Below are 21,301 nucleotides of genomic sequence, written 5' to 3' on the forward strand. Positions count from 1 at the left end.
ATGGTCAAAAGTATTATGTAGACTTCAAATACTTGGGTCTGTATAAGCAGGGATGAGTCTCAAATGAGAGCCTTGCTGAATGGTGAGGGTACGCACAGCTTGAGTCTTAGAGCAGTGTGGATTCAGCTCACAGAATACCAATTTGGAAGAAAATCTCTTTACTGTGGATGAGTTATCATATCCTCTAGATGTGGGTACATGCTGAGTGGGTGGGTAAGTTAGCCTGGAACACTTAGCTGCCCAAAATGAAAAGTTTTTTTAGGACCTGCTTGTGGAGTATATATTTCTGGCCTTCAACCATTTTTAATGCGCTTCACATGAGAGTTGTGCATTATTTATAGTGAGTGTGGGAGACGGAAAGAGTACTGTGGAAGAAAGAAAAATAAACCTTTCAATCATTAATTCTGTTTTTGACTTTAATGCCAGTTTGGGGCAAGATGCCAATGATTTTGCACCCAAAATAGAAGTGCTAAAATCCCCCAAAATTCACCAGTCTCACTCGTGATCTGAATATTTTCTCAATTTATAGTTAGGAAGCAAAGCACAGAGTCTTGAGGCATGTGTCAGCCTCATGATGAGAAGAGCAGATCATCCTCTTTTAACTCATAAATGTCTTCCTGCTGCTTTGAATAGGCTTTAGTGGCCAGAGATGACCTATGTGTTTAGATGTCAGGGTTACTGGGCTGTGAAAAGAAACTGGCAGATGTCTGGGGTTTTGCGTTCCCCAGTGCGGGGTGCTCCATGCTGTGGGTTGTACATAAGCAACAGGCTTCTTCCTTTTGGCTGGGGGCAAGGCGTGCTGAAAGTTCCCCAGAAGGCACCCAGCTTTTGTAGCTTTGCAGGACTGTAGCCTTTCTTCAGCTCTGAAGTTTAGCAAGTCAGACAAAAGTCATGTAGGAGTTGAGCTGTGTTGGGCTTGTGAGGCCTTGCCATCAGATGAACATGCTCCACTGTGCTGCCATCATGTGTTTCCATCACTGCAGGGGTGTCAAAGGGGCGTGAAAGTGGTTTCATGGACAGCCTTTTGGTATCAGAACTTATTCAAGAAGTTTATTTTCCTGCAGCATTGTTCAGCAACACTGGAAAAAACATTGCTAGAGATTATTTCTGTGATCTGGTTTACCATGTGGCCACTCACACAATTGCATTGGCACGAACGAAGGAACAGTAAGATGGGAACCAGGCGTGGGAACAAGCAGCTGAGATGGGAGCTTTGCCCACTGAAGAAAATTTATACAGTCGCTCTTCCTGAGTCTCCTACAAAGCATGGCACTTGGCAGATCCGATTCAGCCAACCTGGGAGTGTGTGTGTAGATCCTAAATACTGAACTGGCACTACTCAACAGTCCTAACTTTTTGTTAAAAGCGTGCATCAATTCATACTGTTTCTCTCATGCCTCATTTCGCTTACAGCTGAACCATGTTCATTCTGTTTAGTGCTATGGTAGAATTCCTTGAAGAGTCATGGCCTTATAGTTTAGAAAACCAGAGTATTGCATAGTGCAACTGTCAAGTCAGGTTACTTATATGGGAAGGCAATGCCCTGTATTGTTAAAGCAAGCCAAGTTTCGTTTATTTTGAGCCTGGGTACAGAGCAGCCTAGTAAATACTTGTTCAACCTAGGTAACACAGAATGTAAAGGCTTATGATGCTTATCAATAATGAAAGGATAAAACAACGTGGGGCTTTTGGGGTTTTTCGATACATGTTGTACTTTTAACATGCTCTACTTGTTCTTCATCTGTGGCTGCCAGAGGCCACGAGGGGATATGTTTAGTGTTTGGAGTGTCATATGTATAGACACTGTATAAAAGTGATGAGTAAAGAGTAAGAGACAGTGATTCAGCCTCAATCTGTTATGGTGCTATTAACTCTCCTTCTCTTGTAGGAAAAGTTAAGAGACCAAGGGTCCATAAGGGGATCATCTCATTAATTGTCTTGTGTTTCGTAGTTAAGGTTTATAGTGTTTGTTTACACAAGCATTCAAAAGTCATGTCTTAGGCCCAAAATTTATGAATTCAACTTAAAAATATTACAGTTTTTCAGCTTTTTGTCTTCTGAACTGTTAATGTTTGTGATTCTACTCTTGATGGCTGCAGAAAAATACTTGAAATTTTTTTTGTGTTAAACTATAAATGAGATTGTTTTGTCACCTTCTGGTGCTTTGAGATCTAACAAACAGGGAGCAAGTTACAATAAAAGTGATCCTTTGCACAAGCCCATGCATGTAGAGCATTTCATCCCTGTAGTCCTGCAAGTGAGAGAAGCAGGGAAGGGAGAAGCTTGGCAGTTCCCCCATCCACAGCAGATCCTGGGCAGTGCTTCTGCCCTGAGATCCTGCAGTCGGGATCCAGTAACTGGACAGTCTTTCGTGTGCACCTTGTCTGGAGAGAAGAAAACCACTGTCTTCAGAAGGTGCTTGGCTGTAGGACTCTTAAAGGAAAGTAAGCCCATACGGTAATCCTACAACAGGTAAAAATGGAGCCCAGAAGACCAAAATGCTGGCATTCGACCACATAGCTGAAGGAACAGGAACAAGTAACAGAGAGTGCGTTCCGTGAATGAGAAACTGGAAGTTAGTGAGACAACTGGTGGACCTGCTGGGTGGATTGCCACGCGCAAAGGGAGCAATTCAGGAAAGAAGAGTATTGCAGAGATGTTCAGTTATTTATTAGTACCTGTCCTCACCGCAGATATGCATGCAGATTTGTTGAGAGCTCAAGTATGAGGTTGCTGAGGTGTTAGACAAAATATGTACAGTTTTATTAGAAATAACATAATAAGAATATGGAACTAAATGTGTTAGAAGGCTCTAGAAAGCATCTGGAGAATTACAGCCCAGTAAGCTTATACTGGTCATCATTAAATTAGCTGAAATAATAGTTACTGACAGGTCACAATTCATAGATTGGAGACATCAAGATTTCAGAGAAGAAAATAGTGCCATGCCAAACTGAAGGGGAGGAAGGTGTTTTGGCAGATAGAAAATCATTTGATTTAACTGATGAAAGCTCTTAGAAAGTTTTCGTTGTCCTTCACAGGTGGTTATTAAGAAACACGGTACTGCTGAGAGTCAGTTTTCTGGCACGTCTCAGAACCTGTATTGGAGACAGAAGAAGGCGGCGTGTTAACCAGTTAGACCTTCTAACAGTGGTACACTGGTAAATCCCCACTTTAAACTGGTGGGGACTGTTCTGTTCTTACAGGCATGAAACAGCACTGGTGTGGGATTGTGCCTGCGCCACTAGCCCTGCCAAAAGGCAGAATTGGGAAGTGTCTAAAAGGTGTTTGATCCCTGAGCATGGAGAGCTATGAGGCTCTTGATCCTACACACCTCCATGGAGACCTCTATGTAGGAAAGAGCTGGACCTGAGAATAGCAAGCTCTTTCTTGGTATGCAGCTGACTTGAAAAATACAGTAGTAAAAGAAAAAATCCCAGTAATTTTGAAAACATACCATTAAGAATAGGAAAAGTAATAAAAAATACCGTGGAGAATGTTACCAAAAGTAAAAGCCGATGTATCAAGAACGCCCTCGTCTCACCTTAAAATAGCATTCGAGAGTTAGTGGGAGTTCTGGGAACATGAGATGAAGCTGAAAAAGGATCGGGGAAATCTCGGTTGTGGAGAGTGGCTGAAGAAAATTCTGACTGTTTACCTTAGAAAGCAGATGAGTCAGAGAAGAGATGTGCTAAAACTGTATAAACCAGTAAATGGTATTAGAGAAGGGACATTGGGGTAGTTTATGTTTTTCTTGTCTTAAAGCACTAAAGTGAATGTTTAAAAGAATCACAATGTTTGAAATTCCAAAACTGATAAAATGAAATTCTTGTTCAGATCTGTGATTAAGTTATGGAAGTCACTACAGCAGTAAGTCTTTAGGCTGAAGAATTTAACAAGGTTTTTAAAAGGTTATTTTAATGGATACCAGACATATTTACAGCTGCCATAATCCATGCTGACAAATTTTGAAGAGGATATTATGCCTCACACTTGAGATTTTAAGACAATCTCTAGCTACTGGGAATATCTTTCTGTTCTTTTACTGGTTGTTCTTCCTTCCTAATGTAAAGTGTCAGTGGTGTAATTTGCGTAATGTTTGTATACAAGATGTGAAATTAGTTCTGATTCTCTCCTAAAGAGCGTTGTCTGTGGGTGATGCCTGAATTCAGAGCGGTACAGTCTGTTTGCAGGCGCTGGCTGAACAGAGCAGCCTGGGGGACAGTAAGGGTGGTTCCCGGCATCTCCTGTTCAGTCTGTGGCTGAACAGAAGCCTGCAGGTGCGAGATTCCAGAAATGTAATAAGGTCAGGAACAGATGCAATTGTAAATTCGGGTGGAAGGTGTTGAGTTGCTTTTTTCTGGTCATGTGTGAATTATGTATATGAGTAAAAGACCTTCATCTCTTAAAAATGCCCCTAAAGCAAAAGCACTTTCTGCACTTGTGTTCTGGAGTTCATTTCACTTACCATGAAGGCGTGACGTATGTAACTGTTGTCTTTACCTGATGTCTTCAGTTAAACTGTTAAAGTAAATAGGCAGGACTAAACTAAGGATTTTTTATTTTTTTTGGCCTACAAAAGCACATCTCCTTGGTGCAGTTCCAGATATGGAATGGGAATACATGGTATGTATGTGAGTACATGGTGATGAGCAGTTCATAATTTTTATTAAGGTTTCGGTTGTATTAAATTTTATTTGTCCCTAAATGAATTTGACTCTGACACTTGCCAGACATCAGTCAGTTCATGTAGTCCTGCCGTTTTACCAGATAGCAACCTCCTCAGGAATTGTACTTGCAATCTTACAAGCGCGTTTATCTCAGTGCTGGTGTACAGTTATTCTCTGAGTTGTGCCTCTTTTTAGGTGACATGACATTTTAGCATAATTCAAAAAACCCCAAACCAATAATTAATGATGTTGTCTGCAAATCTTAAAAGTATAAGATACATATTTGAAAGGACTTTTGAAATCAAACCATCTTGAGAGGTGAAAGCTATATATGCAAAAAGAGAAACTAATTTCTGCTTAATTGCCAGAAGATAAGGTAATTCCAAAATGTTAATGGAAAATGTTGATATTTGGCCTCCAAATGGCAAGCATAACACAAACCTGCTGACTTGAATCAGTAAAATGGTATGGAAAAAACCCAGCCTACTTCAGAGTTTTAGGAAATCAAAGGGTAATAAATTGTGTGTATGCCTATGTGGTAATAATAACAGAATTTTGGAAAAAATAAAAAGCTAGCATGATATCTATTAAAATAGTGTTAACTAACTGGATCATGAATGCAAATAAAGCTATTAACTCCAGATGACTGACTCGTAGTTACAGTATCTGAGCTAATGTGGTTCCACTGCATAACAACAGACTCTACGGTGCATGAGTCTGTATCACATGGTTTTATTTTTAGTATTGATAAATCTAATATTTCAAGATCATGTGAGACTGGGAGTCAGGCTGGGCACTGGGGGTTGCCCAGTAGCTGTCGCTTCTGCACTCTCTCACTCTCTGATGAGAGACACTGTCCAGGACTCCCCAACACATGCTCATTCCCCTCAACAAAGGTGTCAGCTTCGGCAAACGATGTGTTAAGAACAAAATCATTCTTCAGAGACTGAATTTGAGATCTGATGATGCATACAATGTCAGGCGGGTTGGGAGCGTCATGGTGAATCAGGTGGAGTGCCCATGCCGTGGCCCATACAAAGCATGGGCAGATGTCAGCATCATGGATAACACAGACATAATAGGGTAAAACAATATTTCTGTTGATGTTTTCTACAGAAACATACTTAGAATTAGTTACCGTATGGTAATGGTAGCAAAGCTGGATATATCTACAAGGATGTAGTGGGCACTGAGATGGAGCTTTGCTGAAAAACTTCTGGCCGGTGGGCTGTACAGATGGACCGCAGAGCAGGAGGAGGCAGTGATTGCCATGAGCCACATGTCCACCTTCCAGCTGAGACTCTGGGACAGGGGATGGTGGAGGAAGCTGGTAGATGAGAGCTGCAGCTGTGGGATCGCTGTGCTCCACTGTTCAGGGATGCTTAGTTGGAGCCTTCTCAGCTCAGCTTCATCTCCTGCCCTGTGCTAGCAGAGCTTGGTCATCAGTCAGCTTACTGGGGCTCCTTCACTCCTGCATCTAAACCTTGTGGTACTTGGCGGTCCATGTAGTATCCTTGGGTCCTCCACAGAGTACTCTTTGGTACTGCGTAGAGGACTTTGCTTGGTGAAAATCACTGTTGGTTGGCTCTGGGTCCCATTTCTGACTTCATGCCTTTGATCTGTTGCTCTGACCCTCCATCACCCTTTTTTTGGAGGTAGGGAGACACTCTAATTTCTCTATTATTATATGATGAACTCAGAACCACCCCATACAATTAGCCCACTCCCCCAGGATCATTAGCTGCTTAATAATATGACCAAATAATTTCCAAATTTAACTGTTTTGTTATCATGCTAGTGATGTCACCGCTTTGTTACTAAAGGTTTCTGAAAAAGTGAATGACTCCCGGACTGTTTCACTCTGTCTGTTGTTCGTTAGGAAGATGTACTCTGAAAATGCTAGCAGACTAACATTTCAAAGCGTGATAAGAGCACACACAGAGTAAAACTTACTGGAATGACTGATTGCTTGCAGATCTGCATGCAGATATGAAAATAGCTGTGAGACCATCTAGGCAGCCACCACCTATCCTCCAGCCTATAGACAGACAAAAAAATTGTGATTTAATCGTACCTATATAAAGACACAGATCACTCTCATGCATAGAATAGGACTATTTCTTTCATTTTATCACATACTTATCATGCTGAAATAACATCTTTATTCCATATATGTCCAACAGTTCAGCACTCAAGTGAGCTCTAAAGTGATACTTTTCTATAAAAAAGGATATTAAAATAATGAATTGTTACATTTGTTAATAAAACACAATTCTTTTTCTTAAATTTCAGTTAATGAATAAGAAAATAATGTTTTAATAACAGAACCACTGAACTGCAATAACCACGTGTAATCAGTTGACACACACACAAACTAAGTCCTTCTAATACCTGCTAATGCTATGTGAAAATTTGTATGAAGTGTTTCCAAAGATTGGCTTCATTCCACATTTTCTTTTAGAAGACTGTTCAGCCATTTCTTTCATTGCTGGAAGCTTTACTTGATATTTAACCTAAAATACAGTTTCCTGAATATCATCCTATTACTTACAGTAACATTTAATAATGTCATGTGTTCCTTGGTTTTTCGTGTCATTCCAGTACTCGTTGACTCTTTGCATGACTCCGCTTTGCCAGTATGCATTTTTTTGTTTTATTATTTGCCTTTAATCTAATATCGCAAAACTTCAATTATTTTTCTTGTTTTTTAAACTCTTTAAGTATGTTAAAAAGCCATTACTTTAAAATCTGTAAAGTGTCATAAAGAAAGGAAACCAAAACCTCTGGAAACATCTGATACATAGAGAGAGAAGACTTAAACATGGAGAGCGTGCCAGCCCGAAGAGTAGAAAGAACGCTTCGTGGTGGGAGGAAAGCTGCAATGGCTTGGTATAGAAGGCTTGGTAGCACAGACACGGACAGGCTCTAAGGTAGGGTAGCACGTAGTCTCATGTAAGCTTACTGTTTGAAACTGTTGTTTTCAAGTCGATAACTCTTTAAAGGTGTTTGTCAGAGATGTAGAAATTGTCAAGTCAAAACCATTGTTTAAATACTAATACCTTTGCTTTGAAATAAAATGGTAAAGAAGTTTCCTTTTTAATTTAGGAGATTTTTTTCACTTTTGGAAAAATTTGGTAGCCACTTGCCTCTGCTGCTTTGCTGTGCCTAGCCAGATTAGTTTTCATTTTACTGAAAACTTGAAAGGAGAGCTGGTTGCATTGAAACTTTCATAGGACAGGAAAGAGGGAAATGGTATCTGGATAACACAGAGGCAGTGCACAGACAGACGTGCTTGCCTAAATACAGTTCATTCCTTTACTAGGTTTTTGTCTTGGTCATATTCCAGATGCTCGTCAACGAGCAAGTGTCTTGGGATAGAAAACATCTGCTTATTTTGCCTGGTGAAACTTTCTTAAGGGTTTTACTGGGGAAAAAAAGAGGTGTGTGTAGTTTTTATTGCTTTTCCTCTCTTATTTGAGTGAATTGAAGTATATCTATCTAAACTATAAAAATTACTTTACACTCATGCAGCACTTGTAAGCTAGCTGGCTCAGGCTCTTGGATACAGATCAGACAACTTGCATCTCTAGTCTGTGGTTCATATACTGTCTGGGTTGTTAAAGGTTGAATATTGTTGCTCTTTGGTCTCTGAGAAGCAATTCAGTCTTAGCTCAGTTCCTTGAAAACTGCCTTCTGCACCACAGGTAATCGATATCTTTGTTAATATTTGCATTAGATGAGGTCAAGTATTGTCCTAGATAGTCAGATGTGTATGTCCTATCACCCATATGGCCAATGATCTGGTAGTCTCACAGTGACCCTTACATCCCAATAGGGTGCCCAGGGATCACATTCCCAGCCTATAGTTCAGCCCTCTGGACTGCGTTGAGCGCATACAGTCATTGTACAGTTCTGTAGAGCTAGCCTTCCCTGCAGTGCTTCCCCAGCCTGCTTTTTGCTTTGTCTTCAAGGCTAAAAACTTCAAGAACTGTCCTTGTTGCTAAGCTGTGCAGTTCCAACAACATGAAGATCTCTTCTGGTTGAGACTTCTTTATGCTGCAGCAGTAAAGAGGAATAGCAGTGATTTGTGCTTTCCAGGTCTGTCCGCTTTGCCCGTTGTGATCCTTCTATCAGAGTAACTGATTGAACCCCTTATTTGTAGCTCCTTTGTGTTCTCTGGAAAGTCAAACAAGTAAAATTATTGGTCATTTGTCCAACTGCGTCATGGTACAGTTTTTATTTCATGAAGAAACAAGAAACAAAGATACCACTGCTTACAGGAGTTTGCTTTGATTACAGTCTGTGCAGAATTGCAGGCCAGCCAAAGCAAGGATGGCATTTTCAAAATCTGCTATTTGGCATTTCTTAGAGTGTGGCATTTCCTTATGTGGTATTCACACTGTCAGAAGTTTGTATTGTATCATTTGCAAATTAGGCGGGCCAGTGTGTCTCAAGCCTGAATCAGAACCTCCATGGGTTAATAGATATATTAACAAAGTAATTCTTGTTGTCGTATTTATGGTGATATGCTAAACTGAATGTTTGGCATGTGATTTTCAGTTATGGGTATTGTTAATTTAGATTCTTCCTTTTGTACCTTTCTGTCCTGAGACGTGCAGGTGCTGAGTGGCTGTTCTGCCCTTTCTGCATTCCCTGGCATCATTAGCCTTGGAGGTAGACACTATTTAATTTTCCACTTTGTTTCCTGTGTCCGTCTCGGCAATTATACAGTCGCTTCAATAGCTGCCCCAAATGCCGCTAGCTGAACATCGTATAAATGAACCTACTCAGGGCAGCTGGCAGGCGAGCAGGTCAGATGGTGGCCTTGTGGTAGAAGTTAAAGCAGGTGTCCTACCTTTGCAAAATAACGTGGGGGAATTTCATGATTCTCACAAAAGGATTAGGGATGCACGGTTTCTGTGAGTCGCACAAAGACAGCCCAGGCAGCCCAATAAAGATTATACAAATGCTTTCTTTTCTCAGTTTCTGTGACTAATTTACAGTCACCAATATTCCTCCGATGGCAAGAAATGTTCTGCAGTTGCATGTAACTCGCACAGAGGTCTTACGGTTGGACTTGATGATCAGGATAACGACAGTTGAGTATTTCTTTGGGAATTTGGGATAGTAAAGTAGTCCCACTTCAGCAGTGAAATGCCCAGCTATACCATTTGTCTCCAATACGTTTGATAACTCACCTTAATTAGATTAGTGCACAGCCATTATCACCTGGGAAATGTTAATAGATTTGAAGAGCTGATCTGTGTTCTTACTGAAATTTGGATTATTTTTGCTTATTTATGTTTGAAAAAAAATAATTAAGGTTGAAGTATTGTAGCTGTCAGAGAAATGATCATGCTTATACAACGTTTTTTGACACTTGCCTCTGAATTTTAAGGTCTTTTCTGTTTACATTGCTGACAAGTTTTTACTGTAGTTCTTAAAGGGTGAAGTTCATCTCCGTGGAGGGGGTTTGCACAGAGCTTGTGCTGCAGTCAGGTCCCACATACGACTTGTTTGGGGGACTGTTACAGTGATTTCAGCTAAGAAGGTGCAAGCTAAGTTACAGTCTACCCTGCAAAATCATCAAGAGAGTCATTGGCTGGCTTCTGATTATAAAATCTCTACCACAATGATGTTCAGAAAGCTGGAATAATGTTACTTCATTGCCATGCTGTATGAGTTTGAATATCGGATGAGCGAAAAATTATCTGTTACCTTAGTATATTTGATATAGACAGACTTATTATATTTAATACTGGCAGATTCTTAGTATGTGGTCACAAGACACCATTATTTTTCTGACAATTCTCAGAACAGATTCCCGAAGGTGAAGAATTTGTGTTGCCTCTTGTCTCTGTGTTAACTAGCACAACTCTATAAAAAACATTTATATTATATTTTTACGAGTTTCCTTTAAAGTTTCCTAGTAATGCAAGTGGTTTTTTTCCTTGAATAATGTTCTCATGCATGCATATATACGTGTAAAGTTATAAAATTATATTTCACCATTATATGAACACTTGGTTAGGAATTTTTAACCACCAAACTGGTAAGGTCGACTGTAAGGGAGAGAGTGCCTCTTCGTCACTTCACTGACTTTTTCCAGCAATTCATTAGCCTGGGGCTTTTCCCAAACAAGATGGCATTTATGAGGCAGAAAGATTCTATAGGAATTCCTAAGTAGCTGCTGATGAGGAAGCAGAGCAGAGCTAGTGCATTTTGAGTAAGAATGGTTTTCAATAATGTTTGTTGTTATCCGGTCTCCTCTGGGGGTTTTTTGGTAATTATTTGGGAATCCATCATTTTGGATATAATACATGGTTCCAAACAGTATTTTGTCCTTGATTGCATATTTTTAAAAAGAACAGACAGAATAAAAGCCATAGGCTCTGCTACAGGCTGTCTGTGTCTCTGCATCCAATATTTTTCTGTATTTTTAGCCAGGAAAAAAAGACAGAATTTTAAATCTGTCTTATATGAGGTGTTTTGGTTGTTTCCCCACTCTCCTTGGAAGTTCTAACAAAGATGTGCATGGTCTCTGAATTGATATATGGTGACAATGCATAGGTGGATGTCAGTGAGTGTTGCTTTTGTTTTTAAAGCTTGAGGTTCATTTACACAAAGCTTCTTTTACATAGCCCAAAAGTGAATGTAAATGTGGAGGTTTTAAAATGGTCCTGACTTATACCATCTGTAATGTGATTTTGCCAGACGTCAATAAAATGAGCATTAGGCTCATGTACTTTTAATTTAATGTAGGCTAAATACAAGAGAATTTTAAATTTGGTGCTTTTTTTCTTGTGGGAAAATATTTGACTGTAGATGCTCAAGCCCAAGGAACTGCCAGCTCTGCACAGTTATTGCACGTGTCTTATTTTTAACAGCAATGGACCTTTCCTAATGGTGCTCATCAGTAATTTGCTAGAGAGGGGAGCTATTTTGCTCTGGGTATTTTGATCTAAGGCAAAACGGTTGTTCGTCTTTATCTAGAATAGTCATCTCTCTTTTATTGTGGTGGTTTTATTTCTACAGAAACTAGAACAAAGTGAAATCTTTCTTTTTCTAAAGGAAAGTGATGAAAGTGCTATTTTATCCTTTGCTCTTCCTTACCAACATTCAGTTTTGATTTATTTTTAGTGAACTTGGGCTTGCCTCTGTACTTCTAGGGAGTGTGTATGGGCAATTAACCAGAAGTACCTTGCAGGAATGCTTAGGGACAGGAAGACTATTTATAAGAGACAGTGGTAGTAATGTACATGCTATAAAGGAGTTTCCCTCACTGGAAACGAGCATGGCATAACTCTAAAAAAGATTTTTCTGTGGAAACAGTTAGCTTTCATGTGAAAAATCTTTTGGGACTTAAGCATCCTTGTGAAGGGAAGGGAGTCAAAAGCAGACCATACACCTTCTCACTGTCACTCTGTTGTTTGTGAGACTGGAAATGAGCAGACCTCCAACCATTTGCCTTCCACAAACATAGTGTGCAGATATCTTGTGCATGTGTCTGTGATTGACTTCAGGCCTTCACTCTTTTCATGCCTTAATTCTTTTCCTTTGGATTATATCCGGCTATTTTCTTTAATAGCCCTTGAATAGTTAAGAAACTTATTTAAATGAGAAGTGGTAGCCAGATACCCACATCTTGTCATCCATGGTAGGTTCATATGGCCTGTCATTTCTGTTTCTCGCATGCAACTTCCAGTTCTGACAAGTGGCCTGTCAGAGATCCTCAGCTGCCCAAACACATTTGTTGGGTATACCTTGGATACAGCTAGTTGCTGCTGTTTCTTTTTAAATGTCCCCTGCAACTGTAGTTCTTTGAAGCCATGATTAAACATGGTGATTCCAAAGTGAAAAGAGTAATTCCTTTGGAACTGGCCCTGTGAACCACTTCATTCCTAGGAGCATAATGCTTCTTGATTGGTACCTGTGAGGGGTATCGGGGATGCTTTCATCTAAGGTAGGTGATCAGATGGCATATTTTGTGCTCTGTGGACGTATAAAATGGTTACATGGCAAATCCTTGGGATCAACAGCCTTTGGATGTGTATTTCTTAAAATGAAGTGTATGACTTACGGAACGTAAGGAGATTTGTAAAGCTTTATAGCCTTTCCGAGTCCACGTCTTGGCAGTTTACTATCAAGGCTCCTAAATGTATTCAGTGAGATGTCGACAGTCTAGGTATTTTTAAGACTTACACTTACTCACACTAAGTACATTCCCTCCTCAAAGCAGCTATCAAAACAAGTTTTTCTTGCAGTTGCCTATTTGCCAAAATCACCCTCTAGAGCTTTTAAAGGTCAGACTGCCTTCCATTGGGGATTGGATGCCAACCGTGTGATACCTTTCAAAAATAGGTATGTGTGGTGGGTTGGATGCCAACCTCAAGATACCTTTTAAAAATAGGCATGTGTGGCATTCATCTGCAAAGCAAACAGACAAAACTTGCTGGGGAGTATCAACACTCTTCCCAGTGGGTGAACAACCACACTATGACTCACAAAGGGTACCAGCCGCTCACACGGAGAGCAAGTGAGCGCTGGGTGAATAGTTGCCTCCTCTGTGCTCACTCAGAGGGTGATTGCTGGTAAACTACACCGCTCCTGCCTGGCCTTTTCTCTTTCTACAGCTGAGCAGATGATCTCAGTCTTTGTTAGCCTGGTGCCTGCTGCTCTGAGCATTATGAAAACAAACACCAGGGAGAAAGAGGGAAAAAATGAGAGCAATATTGAACAAAATGGCAGAGAGCTTCTAGTGTATCCCTGCGTTGCACTTAACTTTAGACCCTTACCTGAGGTGTTTGAATTAGGTGGTTGCTTTGGAGTAGGTTTTCATGTGAAGGCCACATGAAGTCTGTGGTCAGAAGAAGGCACATAATTGGATCTGGACCTTTCAGGTTCAGTAAGGTCTGCACCTTATCGCTGGTCCAGCCTTATCTCTGATTTCAATTAGTGCAAGGTTAGGTCCCAAGCGGACACAGATCTCATGCTTACCTTATTGATAATGTTATAAAACGAAATTAGATCTCCAGTTAAAAAAACAAAAGGCTATTCAAATCTGGTCTTTTCATGGATTTTTTCTTGTGTTTTTAAACCTCCATAGTTAGTAGCTTTTATATTATCTCTCACAAGAATGTAGTTGTATTTGTTTAAATAGTATTTATAGAAATTGCAGCTCCTTTTCAAAGAGCAGAAAAAGCAAGATGACAGCTGCTGGCAGAGCAGTACACTTTATTCAAGGGAAAAGTAGGATCCTGAGATAAAGCAGCAGACTTCTAATGTGCAAGTGGGGATGGAAAGTGCTGCCCACGGCAGCAGCTGAACCCCCCAGGGGCTGTGAGCAGCTGCTGTGCCGTCGGCACTCATCACCAGTGATCACAGCTTCTCCCACAGCAGGGGTAAGGTTTATTAAAGGACATCCATCCCTGAGATATCTGAAGGCCACTCCAGTCCTTCCAGGAAGACAGTTCATTTTCTTATTATTCGGACTAAAGAAACACAAAGAATTTGGATGGTGTTTTCTTGTCACCAAAAATTTGTTTGCCGTTCCTTTACCCACTATGTAACGTGCAGCTGCTATTGCCACTTGGCAGTTTTTCTCAAGAAAGGTAGTCACTGACTATTATAAATTTGCCATTCTTTACCTGCAGCACAGTGTTTGTTATTAATAGCAGTAGTTTCTTCTTAATAATAATTCCTTGACGGGTATCATACCTTGGAAACTGACAGCTCCATATGCAAACGAAGCAATTCCACCCGGGTGTAATGTCTCTGGAAACAAAAAGTCAAAGCTCTGCGGGTGTGGGAGAGACAGGGACTGTATCATTAGAGAATGCAATATAAGATAAGTAGGGTAGGAAGATGAGTGTGCCACCCCAGGAGAGGCAAACTAGCTGTCTACCATGTCTACTGATTTTTTTTGTCTCGTGTTATTAGTAGGAAGAATAGTTACGTGATGCTCTTCGTCTGCGTAATCGAACTAGTTCAAATGGAGAGAATTATCATGGCATTATTGTCATGGCAAGAAATGAAGGTCATAAGTGAAGATGAAAGTAAGACCAATTGCAAACAGTCTGTTTGCAGAAATTAGGAGAGAGAAACTTGAATAGCCTTTATTTTAAAAATACTAAAAATAGTTAAACTTTACGTTTCATTGGACTAAAACACAGAACCATTTAGAACTAAGCACTGGTTATACATAAAGTATAGTGAGAAGCAACAGGTTGTTAACTGCAACCCTACTGCTTATTCTATGTCATTTTTAAATTACATTTTCATTATAAAAATCCACTTTAGTTAACTAACTTCAAGCCAACAAATGTACAAAATAGGCATAGTTTCCTCAAGGATTTAATAGGGATGTGTATTCGCGCACACACGCATGTTATATGTATGTAATGTATATACACATTAAATGTGTATATCTGTATCTATGTATACTGAACTGTGTTAGCAAGTGAAGGTGGTTATTGGTTTCTCTGATCCCTTTACTTTTATGTTTCATTTCTGTTCCCCACTGTACACTCATCTTTTTTCTTTGATAAATGTACTTATACATCTCTTCATCTTTGTTGCCATTAATAAACCATGTGTGCCAGTTTGTTGCACATACTATATTCACTATATGCATATATTTCTCTATACTTGTAACCATGAGTGAAGATCCATCTACTTATTAGGGGACTGCATAATAGCATTGCTTGATACAGCAAATAGGTGATGCTCAGTGATCCTAGGCGATTTTGCAGTCTCCTTTTCCAATGCTTCGTTTCAACCCTTGTCTGTTCATTTAAAAACTTACGTACTTTCCTAGAAGCACAGGGTTGGAAGAAGCCTTCAGAGAGACTGAGTTCTGTACTCTGCTACTGTAGGCAATAGCCTAATCTCCTTTATTAGTTTTTTATATTTCTGTCCTAGGAACAGTTAGGCCTGTTCCTGTCACTGTCACTGCTTGGAAGCACTTTCAATAGCATTAGAAGTGTAGTATGATCTATTGGGGGGGAAAAGGACAAAAGTTGCATAGACTGTTTAGTGTTGTATGTGCTCAATGGAGTTATAATGCATTAAATCCTCTGTGCCCTACAGAGATGCCTGGTTCACTTGTAGTTTCAGAAATGCTCATGCCACATAAAGGAACGTGGCTACCCAGATGTAGCAAATTGTACTGTTATCAAATATTGCCATCGACTATTCTCTACTCTCTATTGCTACCATAGTCCATCCACAAGCAGATCTCCATAGCGTATGTGAAAATGAATGCTGGAGAAGACCCCTATCTTTAGAGCATATGCCTGCTCCCCAGTAAAATGCATGGAGGGTCAGAGATTAAAAAAAATGACTCACTACAGTGTAGTGTAGTTTCCTTTCAGTAATAAGATCTATTTAAATTTGGTAAGGAACTCTAGGAACTAATGGCCCTAGTTATTTACCTGTTTATTTTTTCTAGATATTTGTCCCTTGCCTCTATAGCAGTTATGTACCGTATGTTTAAGGGACTACAGAGGTAAGATTTCAGTAATGAATGTTGTATGGTTTTCTAGATGAAGGACTTCTGCTCTTGGGAAATTGATTGGTATCGTATTTTCAGTCATCTCCTTCAAAAACTGTAATGAAATTATAGGTAACAAAAGCTGGCAGAATGCTTTAGATTTTAGCGGTCTTGTATTGTGCTAGAAAATGTGAAAAAATCAGTAACAGTGTCAATAGCACGTATTGAATTTAAAACCCAAGCCTGGCTTCTGTTAGGAAGAGGGCACATATTTGCTACTGCAGAAATTGCAGTTACTCAAAATTTCTTGTCTAAGATTTTAATAAATAATAACATTGCTAGCTGCATGATGTCTGTGGCAGTGTCTTTCTAAGAAACTTGATGATCTTCTGGGTCAGAGACTGATTGGACTTTGTTTTGTTATTTGCAGTAGTAGACCAAAAAGCATTAGAGTGAATGAAAATGAAAATTTTGAAGCATAATTTAGTGATCTTTAAAAAATAAGTAAATTATTGTCTGTTGTTTATTCAATTAGAATAATACAGATGTTTTCTTTGCCACAAGACAAGACTCTTTCCATATGGAGCATCTGTGAAGATGGGAAGTACGGTGAAGTAACTGAGCTTCATAAGCTATACTTTATATTTGCACAACATTTTAAATTGAGAAATGTTATCAATTATTTCATCCTTGATTAGTCTGTAGTACTGGGAGTGAATGCACAGGTTTATCTCCCAAGTGTAAGTTAACAGTGTTTTCCCATTTAATTTTATACATAAACAAGCTTTTTTTAAAGTTGAGGATAACAAATCCTCACATATCCTTAATTTGTGATGAAAAATAGTTTTTAAACATTTTCTTTTTTGATCATTTTGCTGTGTTTGCAGCATTATAGTATGCAGTCAGTTCTTGGGGAGAGTTTCTAGCACCTTTAGGATTCATTAAATTTAATTCCTGAAAATCAAGTTGACAATTAAAACAGCTATTGAAGATGCTGAATGTTCCACTTTTGAAACAAATTTTCACCACTATGCATTGTATAAAAAGGAGTTCAAAGAAAACATAAGACTCTGATGCAAAAGCTCATTGAACTTCATGGAAAACATCCTGTTTGGGGGCGATATATTGGCCTTTATGTTGTAGTTAATATATTAGGCCAGGAGTTCCTAGAAGTTTTATTCATGAGAGATCATTTCCTATATGAGGTAGCAGTTTAGATGTCCATTAATGTCTGTGATACAGAATTTTTCTAGAGTAGAACAAGCACAATTTGCAATTTTTATAGGTATTAAAAAAAAAACCCAAAACAAACAACAGACAAACCAAAATAATTAGGCAATATGCAAAGATTGTGTGGACCACAAATAGTCTACAGATTTTGGCACACCAACTTTTTTGTTCTTTCAAAACAGTTTAGTCCTTCACCTGTGTGAAGATGCTAAGTAGGAAGCAGAGAACCATAAAGGCAGAAGTAAAAATGGGTCCCCTCTGAGTTGAAGCTGTTAGTGAAAGTAATGATATCTTTGCATTTATGGGTTGGCAATAAAATTCCTCTTTGCAAAGGGGTAATTCAAGCTTATGAGTTATTTAAATGCGCTATCAATGGGGCATGTTTTCATATGCTTTACATTTTAGCCAACATAAAAGCCAAAAGTCATCTTAATACTTAGGGCAATCCTTCTTCCTTTCTTTATCTCTGCTTCAGTATGTTACGAAAAATGAAATAAAATGAAATTGAAAATACTCAAAGCAGCTGTGAACTCAGCACCTGTAGTTGGATGTTAAATGTAAATGATGGAAGCATCTTTAAAATGACCTCATAAAATGATAATATTCGTTCTATGTTTAAAGAAGTTGAATTTTCAAATTACAGATCTGCTTCCTTATGAGCATGTTATCGGAAGGCATGTAAAATCTTTATCTCACTTTCATTTGTGACTATAAAGAAATAAGGTTATTTTGAAAATTACTAATTTGTATCTAAGTGGGATGGAGGGAGTGAGGGAGGCTCTGGTTCATCTTGTTTACTTCAAGTCTATTCTAATGTTTTATCAAATCCACAGAAAAGACAGGTTGTACAGAGTTTGAATCAAAAGGTATATTCAAGTTTTAACAAGATGCCTATTTAAAACAGAAAAGAGACAAACTGCGTCAAGGCAGCTGTTGTCACTTTGCCTATAATTCATATCATTAAGTCAGCCGGTATGTTGTCTAGTCTATAAAATCATATGCTCGTCTCAAATCTTTGCCAGGCCAAACAAGGCAATTTTAAGAAATAGTAGCACCTATGATGGTGTTAGTTAAAAAAACACGTTATTTGAACTCTTAATTTTATCTTTTGTTCGTAAATTTTCTGTAGCAATTCATTCTGTATGATCTATGAAATGTCCAGCATGGGCAGTGTCTAAGCATTAAACCAGCTGATTTTCAGTGGTGTTAAGTACCTTCCACTCTATCGCTAGTCATCATTAGTCTTAGCGGCTCTCAGTCTTCAAAGACAAAGGTTTTTCAGTCTCATCCTTGTGTTACATTTGGGGTTTTCTTGAATTCTTTTGTAATACTGTTAGGCATTACTGGCAAGCTTTTGCCTCAGGGTGGATGAGATGATGGCTGTGTGCATGGGAATTACACCAAAGAGAAAACAAAATTTTGACAAATCTGTGCTGTTCTTGTTTAGACATAAGGGACAGCGTGAGACCTCTACCAGAGTGCAGCTGCTTGTGTTACTGTGTTGGAATATTTTATTTATTGCTCTTCAAAAAACAACCACCACAAAAAAATAAAAAGCTGTGTGTGATACAATCCCTCTAGTGCCATGATATACTCCACCCGACTGAAGACAGGGCTTGCGACTTGGGGTGCAGCTGCAAGGTTGTAGTCAGGCAGAAGCAAGTGTTTTTCTGCAAAATCTCACATGGGATTCTGCTTAGCTGCTTAACAAGAGAGAGGTGGTTTGTCGTACTGGCTTCTCCCCATAATCTTCACGTATGCACGAAGAAACAGTTTTAGCTGTTTAATCGTGCAAGGGTTGATGCTTCAGGCTGGCGAGCTCCACTGATGTACATGTTCTGAAGTTCTGACCCTTGACGCTCCCTGAATAAGTGTAGTACTCGCTAAATAGGCATAAGGTCATTTTTTTTCAGCTGTCAAGTTTAGGTTTCAGATATGCATATTTATATCCTAATTCTGAAAATGACTGCTGATTTTGTTGTGAAGCGTGGTGGGTTTGTCTACTTAGAGCTCATTTTAGGACTGGAATCTTGAGGAGCATCAGTCCATCTCTGTAAACAGCAAAATATGTTTTGGGAAAATCTTCTCTTTCTGTCTCTTTGAAATGGTTAATTACCTTTTTAGATTTATGAAAAAGCATCATTAGAGCTGGATGCCCATTAAGTAGTTAAAATAACACCCTGCTGCTTGACTCTTTAATATATGCGTTCTTTGTTTGCATATGCTGTGTCTCTATGAAGTAACTGGGGGGAATCTCATGTGTGAATGTAAGCATCCTGGATATATCTGCGTTTTTTCAAAATAACGCTAATTTGGAAAAAAGTTTTTAATAAAAAGTCACTGGTCACAGTGAGGTGAATGGTTTTACAGCTAATTTCTGCTTCAAGCACTAGGATGACATGCTTTTTTCAGTTTTATACTGAAGTCTCAGGAGATACTGTATTTGTTAAATTGGTATTAATTAGAAATGAGAGAGCAATTTGTTAGGTTTAGACTTGATTATATTCTCCAGAAAAGCCCAGATAGCTCTAATGTGGAGAGAAGAGCCTAAAACTGCTTTGTATTTGGGACTTCTGCACTCAGTAGCAAAGCAATTTTTCTATGAAATGTCTATTTTTTAATAATTTGGGACTCTCGGATTATTTTAGTGTCACTGTTGATATGACTATTCAAATTCAATCTGATACTGGTGCATGCAATTTCATTTGAAATCAGCAAGACGTGATGATTTGACCTAGAATCTGACAGTCTGAGATTACGGTGGGGGAAATAATTTGAAAGAGTGTTGGGTGGTCTGTACGGGGCCTCCTGTTTGCTGCTTCTGTAATAAAATCCAGGGTGTGGTACGTTTCTGTTGAAAGCATGCGATGCCTTCCAAAAAGGCCTGATGGTGAGAGATTGTGCATTTCCTGACAGCCATTACAAAACGATTCCAGCTGTTCTTGAGAGGTGCCTAATGCTCTGCTGAAAATTACTATTTTGTACATCTTCTTTAGGATTTAAATGAGGTGATGTTTATTTTGCAGTATTGTTTAACTGGTTCTTGCTAAATAGTTGTTACCACAACATGCAGTTTTGGTAATGCTGGTTTTGTTTGTAATCTTTTAAGGTTGTGCTGGTGAGATGGAACGAACCATTCCAGAAATTAGCAACCTGCGATGCAGATGGAGGAATATTTGTTTGGATACAATACGAAGGCAGATGGTCTGTGGAGCTTGTGAATGATCGGGGGGCACAGGTTGGTATGCACGTTTTCTCTGCAGTCAAGAGGGATCAAGTCCTGAGAGGCAAAATGAAGAGGACAACGAATGGTACTGTATACCTTTCGAAAAGCACAGGAGAAAATGAAACGTTTCTTTATTGAAAGGAATATGCAAGAATTGTCACAAAGAGACTTTGCAAGGACACTTGCTTTATCCAATAGCCATGACATCAGAGCTACGACTGGGCTAATAGTCGCCCTGTCTAGTTCCATGCAGTGCCACCTTTTATTAAAACAACAGAAAATTCCTACATGTCCCATATGTCTATTTTCTTGTCTTTGATATGTTAAGGTAAGCGACTTTACATGGAGCCATGATGGGACTCAAGCACTTATCTCATATAGAGATGGATTTGTGCTGGTCGGTTCAGTCAGCGGACAAAGACACTGGTCTTCAGAAATAAACTTGGAGAGCCAGATCACCTGTGGCATATGGACTCCAGATGACCAACAGGTAATGGGGCTTTTAGCGATATTAATTGTATTACATCGATATGCTATAGGATACGCCTCTTAAAAAGTTGTGAAATAAAATGGTCGCTTTGTAAGAACAGTTTCCCTCAAAACTGGTGCTCCCACAGAGAACGAAAATTTAGTTCATCCTGTCATTCTCATTAGGCAAATATGATAATGTACCGAGTTACCTAT

At 39.1% G+C, this 21,301-nt stretch overlaps 1 protein-coding gene across 4 annotated transcripts in view; it reads left to right on the forward strand.

Annotated features, from left to right (window-relative positions):
* Window positions 1–21,301, forward strand: part of TULP4 (TUB like protein 4) — a 148,932-nt gene that overhangs the window by 77,787 nt on the left and 49,844 nt on the right. For all 4 annotated transcript variants that reach the window (XM_063329404.1, XM_063329405.1, XM_063329403.1 and 1 more), the window contains 2 exons: window positions 20,501–20,629; window positions 20,946–21,107. In XM_063329404.1, coding sequence (XP_063185474.1) covers window positions 20,501–20,629; window positions 20,946–21,107 — 291 coding nt within the window. The remainder of the gene's footprint in view (window positions 1–20,500; window positions 20,630–20,945; window positions 21,108–21,301) is intronic.

This window comes from Chroicocephalus ridibundus, chromosome 3 (assembly GCF_963924245.1).
Source record: "Chroicocephalus ridibundus chromosome 3, bChrRid1.1, whole genome shotgun sequence".
NCBI classification, from domain to species: Eukaryota; Metazoa; Chordata; class Aves; order Charadriiformes; family Laridae; genus Chroicocephalus; species Chroicocephalus ridibundus.